The following is a 15,042-nucleotide window of genomic DNA, read 5'->3' on the forward strand; positions in this document are numbered from 1 at the left end:
TTCTAAAACTGTATTATGCGGTTCACCACTCTTACTATTTTCACCATCCTCAATGAACCTAGCAATTCTACTTTCAATAATTCTAGTGGTGTGTGATGGACAATAAAATTTAAAATCTTTTAGCCTTTTTGGATACACTATAAAGTAACAACTAATAGTTCTGAGATCCAATTTCTTCTTGTAGATTATATAATTGAGCCTTTTAGGACAACCTTAAATATGTAAATACGTTAAACTTAATTTTCTATCCATTTATAACTTAAAAGAAGTTTTAGGAATGGCCTTATTAGATATCTGATTTAGGATATATATATAGCGGTTTGCAAGGCTTCTCCCTATAAATTCAAGAATAATAAAAAATTATTTATCATACTCCTTACTATGTTTATCAAGGTACGATTACATCTGTCAACCACATCATATTATTAAAGATTTTCTGACATAGTATACTATGCTATAATACCATACTGTTCAAAGAATTTGGCAAAAGATTTAGGATTACTGTCAGATTCATCATATTTACCATAGTATTCGCCACTCCTATTAGATGTCACAATCTTAATTTTTCTGTCCAATTAATTTTCTACTTCAGCTTGTATACTTTAAAGGCTTTTAAAGCTTCAGACTTTTTATGTAATAGAAAAACATAGCCATAACATGAGAAATCATTAATAAAGGTGATGAAACAACTTTGTCCTCTAAAACAAAGTGAAAAATAGTCATAAATATCGGTATGTATCGATTCTAAGAGTTCTTGACTTCTAATGACATGATTTTTATGACTTTTAATTTATTTTTTTTAATACAATCTATGCACATACCAAAATCACTAAAATCTAGATTTAGTAAAATATCTTTCTTAACCAATCTAGTCATCTTTTTTTTTGATATGTGACCTAATCACCTATGCCACAATATTATAGAACTCTCATTTACAATACCACATTTCATTCCGACATTGACATTCAAGACAAGTAAAGATTGTGCAAAAAAAAAATCTAAATTCATTTTATATAACCCATTGCACAATATTTCAATATGAACCAAAATAAAATTTTTCGTCAATCTAAAACTTGAATTCACAAAAGTAAATGAAAAACTTTCTAAATCAAGCTTTGATAAAGAAACTAAATTTCTAGATACTGAATGAACATAAAAGATATCATATAGATCTAATTAAAATTCGATGTATGTAACAAGTCTATAGGTCCCAACTGAAATGACTTTGGATTTCATTCAGTTTTCTATAAAGATCCACCATCATTTACCTTTTGGCTTGAAAGGAATCCCTATAATGAATTAAAAATATAAATTGTAGCACCAGAATCAATCCACTAGGTAAACATCTATAAAATTGGTTTCGAAATAAATAAGTGGTAAGGGAATACTCTTTTTTTCGAACTACTTCCTTCTTTTTTTACAATCCTTTCTGATATGTTCTTACTTGTTACAGAAGAAATATTTTAATTTGTGAGAATTTTTTTGATAGATTACTCGATTCTTTATTTTCTTTCTTCATCTTCTTTCTTTTAGGATGCTCTTCTGTAACCACGTGAATAACTAGGATCCCTTTTCTATTTCAAGATCTCTTTTCATTAATGGACCATGATTTCTTGTGTGTGTTATAATAAATTTTAAATTAGATAAACTAAGATAGAAGAGAATTGAGAATAAACTAGATAAAAAAATTTTCAGATATTATCATATCCAAATTATTCAATTTTTCAGCTATATCATGCATTTCTATAATATACTTTCATACTCCAAAAAATCTATCATATTTCACAAAAATTAACTTATTCATTAAGATACCAGCTAAGGCTTTATTTGATTTGGTAAACTGTTATTTTATGGAGAAAAAATACCAAAAGATTAATTTATTATCAGGAACAGATCTTCTAATATCTCTCACTATAGATCTCTTAATAATCATGAGAGATAATTTATTAGAATGCTTCTATTTTTTATATAATTTCTTATGATCTAAAGAACTAGTAAGAGTAAGTGGATCAGATTGATGCTTATGAAGGGCCAAATCTAGATCTAAACATTCAAGAGCAATGAGAAGCTGCTCGAGTCAATCAAGATAATTAGATCCATTCAGTGTGAAAATGTTAGATAGATGCAATGAGAGTGAAGTAGAGGTCATAGCTGTAAATAAAAGAACATACTTATAATTACAATTATGATGTAGATTCTAAAATATAATTCTACTAATAACACTTATTATCCAACTATAAAACATCTTTGGATAAGAATCATAACATGCAATAAGTGTTGCAACTAATTTAATCACAAAACTAAACATAACAATTAATGCCAAAACATGCATCACATAAATTATAAATATGAAAATTTTCATAACCAATAATAATATGAAATATGTAAGCGAGAACAATAATTATGATATGAGCACATAATTTATGTTTAAACTATAATCTATCATATTAATTATACTTTCAATGGTTTAACTAACTATGATTACAAAAATCCAAGATTATTTCCACCTTTGAGTGTAGAACTCTCTGTCTTTATGCAATTCAAATTGTCAATCTATTGCTGTCAATTTTATATCTGAGTACAGTCATCTTTGGATTAATCATAATATATACACCTTTAAGTAATTTCAAAATATAATAAGAGAAAAAAATTATTAGTCCTCGATGGCTCAGCTACCCAAGATTCATAAAGTACTTCGGAACCTTTGAGGCTATACGAAAACATACTTGAATAATGCAATAGTGAGTAAAATTATCAAATAAATAATCTATAAATTATTTAAATATTTTATCATGCATGAGAACTCAACTAAAATATTTCTCAAGCCATTACAAGTAGGGGTGGCAATCGGGTTGGGTCGGATCATAAAGGATCGAATCAATGTAGGTCGGATCAGAAAATTATCAATCCAAACCCGACCTGTTTATTAAATAGATTAAAAATTTAAATCTGAACCTGACCTGTTTATTAAATAGGTAATCCGATCTGACCTATTTAATCTATTTATTAAATAAATCAAATTAGGTTAAACAGGTTAAATAGGTTTAATGGATTAAATATGTCAGATTAAATAGGTCAGAAACAAGTTAAACAGATTAAATAGATCTTAAATAGATTAAACAGATTAAACAAATTGGGTTAAATGGGTCAGAAATAGATTAAACAGATTAAATAAGTTAAATAGATTATCTGACTCAACTTGACTTGAATATTAAATGGGTTATACGGATTAAACGGGTCAAATATCTAAAATTCAAATCCGACTCAATTATTAAATGGATTAAACGGATCGATCCATTTATGATCCAAATTCATTTAGCCTAAATCTAAATCTGTTTATGACAGATCGAACACAGGTTGGGTTGGCGGGTTACGTCATATTTTGCTAGCCCTAATCACGAGTCTAATGGTTCAAAAATCATTCAAATCAGATGAAAAATGAGCAAGTTACAGTGGTTTTACTAAAAACCTTAACAATAGAGGACTTAATCGTAAATAATAGAAAGAAAAGGGATTTTTCTATAAAACAGTCGCTTTAAAACAAAGTCCGTCAGAAAATGATAGGGACCTTTCTGTAATAAACTATTTTTTAGGGTATTATTTACAAAAGGTTTAAAATAATCTCAGATTATCGGGTTCGAGTCTGACCCGCAACCTTGATGGATTAAATCCAAAACCTGAAATCCCATCTTTCCTAATCTGATTGGGAGAGGGGTTTCTCCTATGCTGCACGGGCGGTTGTTTGTGCAGTCGATCGGTCGCCCATATTCTCTCTGGCTGTCGGAGAAGGAAGCAGGGAGGGTGGTGGACTGTCGCCCTCGTCGGAGGGCAGTGAAAGACCTGCCACCTCTCACCATAGCGGCACAAGCCGCTGCTCCCACGGTTACACCTAGACACCGCATGCGGCAGTGTCACTGCCGCGGGGAAGCAATAGCCCCCCAGTCCAGCGATTCGCTACCGGCATGGTGGCAACTGCCACTGCTCCGACCCACTGCCGATAAGGCAACGGCCATGGCTATTACCTCGTTCGCCGGACGGCACGGGTTTGCCCAAAAATCTTTTTTTATTTATTTTTAGGAAATTAAGAAAACTATAATTTAATTTCCTAATCTTTGATTTATTTAAAAAACAATATGATTTTAATGTTCCAAAAATAAGTCAAAAAATTTTACATGAATATGAAGTATGAAATTGATGCTCTGATACTACATGTTAGATAATTTCAATCTGTTATGCCTGGATTGTGCTCATATATTCATGCAAAAAATCAAAATTGTAAATAAATCATATATTGCATCATTGTTTATCCAATATGATGATCACATAGCTCACAGGATGTCTGGTCTTTTCTTATGAGGCATCTGATCTTCTCTCTTCTCACCCTCCTTCTTAACATAGACGATCGATGAGAATCATTTGCATCTTTCTGAAAGTTGGAGAAAAGAACTATGGCATCTCTATATTTATATTTATACTTATTTTATCCCATCAAATGACTAATTCTAATTAAAGTTAATTTTCAGTCTAGATCTGATTAGGAATATAACTCTTTAATTAATTAGACTTACTATAATTGATTCAGTACATATGGTTGATCTAATAAGTTAAACCTAATTAAGTAATAATTAGATCACATATTTGAAATGAAATCCAACAAACTATCCTTTTCATACAACATGCATAGGTCACTTGAACCATTTTGACTACTTATAAAAAATGATACATTCCTCCTCCTCCCCTTTCTCATTTTCTTACTTATAAATCTTAATCTAATCCCCATAATCAGTGGTCCTCTATCTTTGGTTAAACAACAAACAAGAAAGTCAAACTAACGAAGAAAAAGAAAAGTGGGACCCCACCGAAAGCGTCCTACTCTCTCTCTATGATAAAGTCACACCTCCCCAACCACTCAAGCACCCACATAACTTTAACAAAGTCCATACTTTCGAGGATAAAAACTTTATTCCAAGATCTATATTTTTTTGATAGATACTTCTGAAGCAATACGTGGGTAGAAAAATAATTAATTTATATTTTTTTTTATATATATATCGAAAGATCATTCGAAAATTTATTATTTATATTCTTTTACATTATTAATTTTTTTAAATAAAATATTGAAATTTATTCATATTTTTTATATTATCTTTTGTTATATAAATATTATTATATATAATAATATAGTATAATATATTATATTATATTTTATATGTTATAATATATAATATTATATAATATATATTCATAAATATAGATAATATATGTTATACATATAATAGAATATAATAAATTATAATATATATAATAAAATAACATATATATTATAATATAGTATATAATATTAACATATATTAAAATAATATATCATTATGTTATATTTTATTTTATTATAAAAACAATACAAGATATTAATATTATATTATAATAATAAAATAAGATATTATACTATGACATCATATTACTATAATCAAATATTATATTAAAATAATAAAATATTATTATTCGATAATTATATTATATTATATTATATATAAGATAGCATTATATATTATTATATTATTATTATGGGATTAATGATATATTAAGAATAAAATAAAAATATTTTTTTGATTGATGAAAAAAAAATTATTTATCTAAAAGATGAATAATAAGAATTTTTTCTCAATTAATAAATAAATATTATTTTTAATAAAAAATAATTTATTTATTTAAAAATATGGAAATATAAATAAGATGGTCAATAAGAAGAGTTGATCAATTTTTTTTTATAATATTTATTTATAAAAGAACGGGCCCCAACGGAAGACCCCAAAAGCTCTCGGCGTTCGGTACTTTCTTTCCCTTCCAACGCCCGCATAGATGGCCAGGTCCTCTCACGCTATTTATCTCCCCCGAGCCGGGCTAAATTTCCAAGCTCCCGTCCTTCTAACCCGCGTCCGAGCCCGCCTCAGTGGAGGTTTCCATCCCCTCTCTTCCCGTGGCCTTCTCCGGTCCTCCTCCACCACCCCACTCCCCGCCGCCTCCGCCTCCGCCTCCGCCTTCTACGGCCGGCTTCTCAGCCTCTCGGAGGACGACCCTTCCCCCATTCCTTCCGTTGGATTCCATCGCAGCGCCCGAATGGAGGCGGAGAGGTACTCGAAGGAGCTGGACGTGGCGGTGAGGTTGGTGCAGATGGCGTGTTCGCTCTGCCAGAGGGTGCAGAGCGAGCTGGTGGGGAGGAAGCAGGACGAGATCAAGTCCAAGGACGACGATTCCCCTGTCACCGTCGCAGGTTGTGCTCTTCGCTACTGTTTCTTCTTCCGTTGATGTGGTTTGATTTGTGTCTTCTTTGTGATGGTTATGCCTCTTTGAATTAGGGATTTCTTCAGGAAAGGAGTGATTTTACTGATGGGTTCGTCCTTTGGGAGGCTATTAGAGAATCGAAGTTTTGATCTTTTTTGCCTATTTGTGCTTGTTTGGGATGTGTCGATTGGTTTCTTTGTCGGAGGGCCAGATTGGTATTTGTTTGGGTTGTTAACGTTGTTTTTTGTGAGAATCTTTTATAATGCTTGTGGTCATTTTTTTTATGGGTCATTGCATCGGTGTAGCCTTTGCTATCTGGGAGACGAATGTTCCCAGTTGATATTGCGCAATGTACTGGTTATCACCAAATAAGGCAGCATTGCTGTAATGTACATAGTTTTGGGCAAATGTGTTGGCCTCAGTGTTTTTTAGCCGTAATAATAATAATAATCATCATAGTGTCTCTCATTGCTGAATTCCTGAATAATGGAAAAGAAGGCACCTTATTCCAATCCTACTTAAAGGAGCCTGATAAACTCATAATGTGTTGAAATTCCGAAATTCAAAAATTTTCTTCTGTTTAGGATGTGATCAACTCAAGTGGAATACTCAAATTCTAAGCCTTTCATTCAGAACATTATAATGATAAGCTGACTATTCAAGTCTCATGCCATACAGGTTCACTTCACTCTTGAGTTAATCATTTAAATCCGTGAGACTAGGGGCATTTTTGGTCTTTTGCTTCATTATCTGTCTTGTAAGCTTATAAGTCAACATAAGGCATGATATTCCTCCAGTTATGGAAAACCTATCCTGTTTTTGATCTTCTTTGTACTGTTACTACTGGATTTTATCCCATTTCAGGCCTATGATTAAATGCTGTATTGGTTACTCTTATTGATTGTGAGTCCACATATTGAACGGTTATGGCAGTTGCATTAGCAGGACTGTAGAATATCTGTCATACTATGAAATTATATGCTTTGCTGATGCATCTTTGGTTTTCCCTTTAATGGAGATTTTCTAGGCTATCTTCTATCTCTCATACCTAGTCCAATCTTGCTCTATAATTAAAGAAATGGTTTTTGAAATCCAGATTAAGTAATCAAAACAAGATGTTCTTTACCCTTGGAATGATACCAAAAGCATCTTGCATCTTGGGATCTGTTATTTGGAGGATCTGAGAGGTAGATGAAGACATATTGTATGATTGGCATATGGACGACAAAGAAAATGCTTTTCTAGGCTGTTGAGTGATATATTGCTATACAGGCTTGAAGAAACTCTTGTATAAGACAACAATAAGTCTTGCAATGTTGCAGCTGTTAAGAGTGTTGGGCAATACAGAGAGGTCCAGGCACCTAGTATAACTGTACTATGAGAATTTGCTGAAGTACAAAATTATGATTGAACACTAATAGAAATATAAATAAGTACATAGTCGAGCAAAAGATCTGCACTATCTGAAGAGAAAAGTGTAATGAAAGAGTTGTTTTTTATGCATCTTCCCCTATTAATATAATTTTAATAACACTTGTGATGTCAAAATAATACGAACTCTAGATCCTTTGACTTACTCAAGTGGTTATTAGAACATTGGCATATTATTAGTCTTGGTTTTTAATACCACTTGTCCACTTGTGATTACCTTCATTTCAAATTTCCTCCTACATAAGCACCATATAGATTGATTTCTGAATGTAGGTACTAAAATGATATTCTATGTGGAACCTAATAAATCTATAGCCTATAGATGGCTGGCACATTTTGTTATGAATGTTAGATTCCAAAAGTTCCATTTGGCTCTTATGTGTGATGCCCCTGCTTGCAGCCAAGCTTCAATAAATCGGATTTTATATGCTGGTGGCCGGGATACTACAATGCACTTTGGGAGTATACTTGGCCACCAATTCTTGCACTATTCTTTTCTTACTCAGCATATGCAAAAAAATCAAGTAAAACTAATAAAAACAGATAAGGAAATAGAAAACTAGGAAAAGTATTGGCTAACATTTAGGAAAAAATAGAGGTGGTGGAGCATGGGTTGGGGAAGTGAATGGGGACAGAATAGGATAGCCATAGGAGGAGAGGAAAAGGAAAGCTAGAGTGAACTTTTCGGCCCCTTTCACAGTATGCCATTTCCCCATTTCTGGTATCTGTTGACTTGTTGCTTACTTTTTTAAGTTGCCCTCTGTCATCTATCTTTCTTATCTTGGCCTCGCAGGAGCATTCAGTTAGGATTCATGAGCTCGTGACACAAATTGGAGTGGACTTTATATCCTACATCTAATCTGCACATTAACACAAACTGCATTGTTATCCTGCATTTGCCTGGGCTGCATATATGGACTCCTAGCTCATGTGCTTGCTTGATTGTGCCCTAGGAGGACAGTCAGGCCTGCTGCATACATGCTTATGTGGTTGCATGTGTGACCACATAGACCACTTTCTATAAATGTGCTTGCAACATTGCCCCCACAATTTATGTTTGTATGATATTTGTGATTCCGATGTTTGCAACAAGCCCCAAAATATATATGAAAAGAACTTGTTTTGTCCCTTTGTTCAAATTTTTAACTTTTTCATTCGATAGGTTATCCTTGGCAAGCATGAGTTTATGCCTTTATGTTTTCTGAACTTTTTTTTTCAGTAGAAAGCACACTTCCAACTTCCAAAATGTGAAATTCGATGAATAAATTAAGAGGACAACAATGAATAAATTTCATATGTAAAATTTACAACCCTACAATCTGGCAACAAGCACTATAAAGTGATAGAAAATCCACCTTGCTTCAATCAAAAGACTCTTGAACTATTCACTGATCACTGCTTATAGAATAGTTGTTTGCCATTTAGTAGTTAATCAAGTGTTTGTGTACACCTGGACATCTGGCTTTTTCTTGTTTATAACAATAAAATATCTTGTTTTTGTTTAGGAACTTTTGGATGGTTATTCTTTTCTTTTAAATGTATTCATCTAATTACCACTGAATATAAGGAATACAATTCAATGACCAAAGTTGCAAGGAGCATTGATTATTTAGAATTTTGGTAGCCTTTATAGTGTATATTTTAATGTTATTAACTTCAAGGTAGATTAACCTCCTTATAGCAAGTCAGTTGTATGTTGATGTTCAAAAGGAAACACCTATCCAAGGACATAGTGTTGCCACTTGCCAGATTTCAAGTTTACTAAGAAGTTAGTCCTTCCGAATTCTCTGTTCAGTATGTTAAACAAAGATGCTTAGAAATGTTGATGGCTGATGCTGGATCTGTGGTCTGCTAGTGTATATCTGGGGACAATTTCTATCAATCATGTTTCAGATATATTTGATATATTCATGACACTCTGAATATAATCTTAGTCTAGGAAGCATTGACACTTTAAATTACATGCAATATCCATATCTGATGCATATCAGATCCTAATGCTTGTTGGATTTGCTTAGGGTACGTGCTGGATACTTTAAGTAGACTTTTGATATTTGCCAGAAACACCCAATATACTTGATGCATCTGGGGATGCATCGGTAGCTTTCTTTTTCTGAGTGAATTAACCTTTTAATGATGGATGGTTGATTGAGTTTGTGTCATTGATGTTGTCTATAGACTTGAGTGATGACTATATTATGGAGTTTTTATATTAATGTTGTTTTGTGGAGTAGTGGACTATTATTATTTATACCACCAATATCATATCCATGCCCAATGCTTTAAAGGCCTTGGTCAATGCTGTTGAATAACGGTTAAGAGTGCATAGATGATTAATAATTGATGAATGATATGTACACATGAAATTATGGTATCTGCTCTAAACAAATGCTTAAGTTTTGAGGAAATTAACATTGTTACCAAACAGTCTGAAGGAAGTTTGGAAGAGTGGATTCTAGAGGTATGCAAGGTTCAGACATTGGTCCTCCCCTAAACATGTAATATGTTGAGAATTTTAGGGATAAAAATTTACTCACTCCAATAGGGTCCATTATACTTTTCAATTGATCCTAACATCTTCTCACTTTGAAAAGCCAATAAAAAGCATTTCATCATTCAACATGACCCTTAAGCGTTGCTTGGTTTGGGAATAGTTTTGTTTAGGTTAGGTGGGATAACTTGAGGCAAAAATGGAGGAATAAACTGGAATGGATGATTTGATTATTTTTGTTAGACCAGTTTTATCAGGTTATGCAGAAAAAGTGAGTTAAAAATTCTTGTAGGATCCCCCTTTTGCTCATTCAGTATACTCCTCTATTTGGGAGCAAACAGGTCATCTGGCATGCAACAGGATAACTGGTGATGTTCTGCACTGTCCCTGAACTAAGCAAGGTTTAAAGATTCAGATAAATATAGTCTGACAAGGATAAATGTTGTAAATGTATCATTTTCTAAATTTGCATATCCATTGTCTACTTCTTCCCAGCTCATAGTTTCTGTTCCATTGTTATGTCTATTTAGTTAGAGTAGAATAGGCAAGTTTCAGTTTTAGCTCTCCCTAATTCGTTAGGATAAATAGGTTCAGTGATTGTCTACCAATTCACAAGATGATGTGTCATAGCAAGTTTCAGTTTTAGCTTTCCGTTTTGGAATTTCTCTCATTAGCTAGCAATCAAACCAACAATTAGATGAACTTGTGGGGAACTGAAAAATAGTAGACTTTCTGGGAGCAAGAAGCAGATCGGCCATTTTTACCTAGATACGAGCTCAGATGTACAGTATCAAGGTTTCTTCCATAATTGTTCATACACGTTATCATCAAAAAACTTGACATGAGAATAGTTCCATGTCATTCTATAGCTTCCATGCTCTAAGATTTTAAAAATCTTGGTAGTCTAGATAACACAACTAGCAACCAGTAAGGTTACGTGACTTAATTAAAAGCCTTGGAGACTAATATGCAAATCAATGAAATGTCATGATGATTTGATGGAGGCAGAATCATCTTTCTATTTTTTTTTTCTCTTATCTTTCTCTCTCTTTGCAGAAGATCAGGTCTTCACAGCTGTTGCAATTAGAGAATGATAATGCTTTGTTGGTCATTTTCAGATAATTAACGAAGGCACCTCTTTGATGGTGATGGATTGTTAATGTTAGATTAATATGGGTGAATTTTTTTTCTTGAAAATCTATGTGATTTATGAAAAGGCCATGCTCTTTCAATGAGTGATTTCTGGCTACTAAAAAACTTATTAGTGAAAATCAGAAATAACGGGCTATGCAGCTATTAGCAAGGAGATATGAATGCATACGATATCAAACTCTCAGGAAACAACCTTCCAATAAGCAGAAACCACTAGAATCTGGTTGACCTCTTGCTAACATTTACCATGCTATTTAGTCTTGCATATTAATTTCTTTCTATAATGTTTTCCAGTTCTGTGAGCATATGCAATTTATACCATATATTGTTAATCATCAAGGTTTCATTGCATGGTAGATTGGGGCGTTCAAGCAACTGTCAGTTGGGTCCTTTCACAGTACTTCGGCATTGAAAATGTGTCCATTGTAGCAGAAGAAGATGTTGAAACTCTGTCCAAAAAGGATAACACATCATTGCTAGAATCTGTTGTCAATTCTGTGAATGCATGTCTGGCCAAAGCTCCCACATTTGGATTAGAAGGCCCTGCAAAAGCACTTGGAACTCAGGAAGTTCTTGAAGCTATAAGTAGATGTAACTCTAATGGAGGCCCCAAGGGAAAGTTTTGGGTCCTTGATCCTGTGGATGGGACGCTGGGTTTTGTGCGTGGAGATCAGTATGCTGTTGCTCTTGCTTTGATAGAAGATGGAGAGGTTATTCTTGGTGTTCTCGGGTGCCCAAATTACCCAATGAAGAAGGCATGGCTAAACTATCACCAACGCTATTACAGGCTCATGTCTAATTTGTCTCCTGCCGCATATGGGTCCTGGCATAAAGGTTGCGTGATGTATGCTCGGAAAGGTAGTGGTGAAGCTTGGATGCAACCATTGGTTCATGACTATGGTAATTTTGATTGGCAAAGCTCTGCACAAAAAATTCAAGTATCATCCATCAATGATCCTGCTTTGGCAACATTCTGTGAGCCTGTTGAGAAGACCAATTCAAGCCACTCCTTCACAGCTGGATTGGCGCAGAGTGTTGGTGTCAGGTAAGTTTTCTGCCCTTGCCTTTTTCATTCTTAACCCAACTTCTGAGTTGTTTCCTTTTGTTTTAAACAAATAAGTGAGAGCTATCCACCCTTATTTCCACAGTGAACTGTTAAAATTGGCGCATTGTGCTCTATCTTTACACATCTCTGTGGTCATGGGTCTTCTGTTGAAACATCCTCATATTTTATTTCCTCATATGCAGAAAGCAGCCCTTGCGTGTTTACAGCATGGTGAAGTATGCCGCCATAGCCCGAGGGGATGCTGAGATTTTTATGAAGTTTCCAAGAGCTGGGTACAAAGAAAAGATATGGGACCATGCTGCTGGGGTTGTGATCATACAAGAAGCTGGTGGGGTAGTCACAGATGCTGGCGGCCGTCCATTGGACTTCTCTAGAGGTATATACTTAGAAGGCCTTGATCGAGGCATAATTGCATGCTCTGGAGTACTACTGCATGAGAAGATCATCCAAGCAGTGGATGAGAGCTGGAACTCTTCCAACCTTTGAAGCTTGCCATGTAATGTTTGCACTTAAACAGGATAGGTGGTGCCAGTCACCCAGCTTTGGTAAGGCTCATTGTGGCTCCTGATCCTCAAGTATATGATCTGATGTCTAACAATTTATTGACTAATGCCTTTCTGGAAACAAATTTGCAGGTTCCCCTGAAACACTGTAGGAAAATATAACAGAGTAGTTTTTCTTTTACATGGAAGTTGCTGGTTCAAGATTCATCACAGTAGGGCTATACTATAAATAAACCAGAATGCTTATTCCAGTACAGAACATCATACAGGAAAGGAAAGGGAGGTATGCTGCCGAATCTGAATGGGGTAGTTACGCCATTTATGGTTTGAGAACCGAGCCTGCTCAGTGTATTGCTCTCCTTCGGGCACTTGCCTTTCCTTGTAAAGTCATTAATTTCTTGGTTAACGGTCTATCATATTCTTTAGGCACTTAATCCTGGTCGGTAGTGGATTGCCATTCAGTTGCAACACTCCATGTATGCATCACCAATTCAAAAGGATAAACGATAAATAATGAAATACGAATACAAATGGAATGGACCACACTTATTCAAGAAAACCTTGAAATGGAAAGCAATGCTGTCCGAGCTCCCATCAAACTCAATTGTTTGCTTCAGCTTTGATTGATCCTTGGCTCAAATCTACAACCCGACCCAGCTGGGTTGATGCATTACTTGGAATTTTCTTTAACCTGGTCAGGTGGAAAGTTGCTGCATGCAAGCTCCTGATTGCATATTGACCTTACCATGCAAGCATTATTCTAAACTATGGTCTGCCACGATAATTTTAGGAGAGAACCTGGACCATTTGCTTGTGGATTGACTTTATTGCTCCATGATTGTTCAAAGATGTTAGCACAAGACAGATTGCTATTTTCATCAGTCCATCCGAGTTCTCTAGTAATTTTGTAGTCCATGTTCTCTGGTAATGTTCTAGCAAAGGAAGAGGAAGAATTGAAGATCCTGCCTTGTTGTTGTGGCTATAGTTTTTTGTAGTCTTTGTTGTCTATCATGACTTGTTCGTTTACAACATCTCTCTCTTTCTCGCTCCTCCCCTCTCTCTGTCTCTCTCACACACACGCACATACAGAAGCGCAACTCTTGGAAAAAATTTCCTACATCTTTCGTGGATCCATGGCCTATTATTATCTTTACAATAGCCACCTCAAATTTGGATGCTAAAGGCGATGGATGGTGAGCTTGCTCCTTTGATGCTTCAAGATATGAGAATAGATGTAGAGTTGGAGGTGCAATCATCCTAATCCGAACACTATATATTAGCAGCTATTCCAATTTTTAAGTTCCCATAATTATTGTAATTAGATTTCTCCCTTGGCTAAATCACAGTTTTCACAAACATCCATACTTCATACTACAAAATGAAAACTCAAGTTATGATATTTATACTTTCTGAAATCCTTGAATCATATAGTTTCCACCAGAGCCGTAGCAGCCGAGTGACTACTCATACCAATAATGAGTGGTGACGAGTTTTGGGAAATGACTACCATTTCACATCAGAGACCATGACTTTCTGTTTCAAGACCTCCATGCAACATTGGTGGATACACATTTGGAAAATATTAAAGTCTTTTCCTTTCTATAACCCCACATGCTTATGACATTCCATAGTCTAAACATGAAGAATGATTGCATATACATCACCAGATGCACCATACAGGGGATTTCAAGTGCTTGTTGTCTTTGTAAATTAGTAGTTTAAAGTTGTCACAGATGAATCAGAATTTGTTATTATTTGCTCAAGTTCCTGACTCGACTCATCTAAGATAATCTTTTAACCTTAACCATCTGGTCTTGAATGAGATACAGTTTGGATGCTGATGCTGCTACGATCTCTTGACCTCTCCCAAGCAGGGAGGGATGCCTACCACTAGAGCTAAGGCTGCGGACCATCAAATTACCATCCACATAGGATGCACACGCCCACACACCATGTGTAAAATCTTCTTCCTCCCCCACATCAAATCAAATTCCTGGCACCTTAGAAGGTATCCACTTAGGTTACTGTTATCTACAGCAAGTAACAACTATACATCAATTCAAAAAAATTGTATAGATTTCTCATTATATGCCAGGAATAAGAGGAGAAAAGAAAGA

General features: G+C 34.6%; 1 protein-coding gene across 1 annotated transcript; it reads left to right on the plus strand.

Annotated features, from left to right (window-relative positions):
- Positions 1–5,837: 5,837 nt before the first annotated feature.
- On the plus strand, positions 5,838–13,470 carry LOC105052704 (3',5'-bisphosphate nucleotidase AHL). Its single transcript, XM_010933620.4, has 4 exons — positions 5,838–6,271; positions 11,714–12,401; positions 12,605–12,967; positions 13,058–13,470. Exons 1-3 carry the CDS (start codon positions 5,860–5,862, stop codon positions 12,906–12,908), a joined length of 1,404 nt encoding a protein of 467 aa, XP_010931922.1. The 5' UTR covers positions 5,838–5,859; the 3' UTR covers positions 12,909–12,967; positions 13,058–13,470.
- Positions 13,471–15,042: the final 1,572 nt, after the last annotated feature.

The sequence above is a fragment of the Elaeis guineensis genome, chromosome 10 (genome assembly GCF_000442705.2).
Source record: "Elaeis guineensis isolate ETL-2024a chromosome 10, EG11, whole genome shotgun sequence".
Lineage (NCBI taxonomy): Eukaryota > Viridiplantae > Streptophyta > Magnoliopsida > Arecales > Arecaceae > Elaeis > Elaeis guineensis.

What these genes read in the sequence shown, in the direction of transcription:
- LOC105052704 (XM_010933620.4), top strand. Translation starts at nt 5,860, where the DNA reads ATGGCCAGGTCCTCTCACGCTATTTATCTCCCCCGAGCCGGGCTAAAT. An exon ending in TTCCCCTGTCACCGTCGCAG is followed by an intron (nt 6,272 to 11,713) that starts GTTGTGCTCTTC and finishes ATTGCATGGTAG; the next exon opens with ATTGGGGCGTTCAAGCAACT. An exon ending in GCGCAGAGTGTTGGTGTCAG is followed by an intron (nt 12,402 to 12,604) that starts GTAAGTTTTCTG and finishes CCTCATATGCAG; the next exon opens with AAAGCAGCCCTTGCGTGTTT.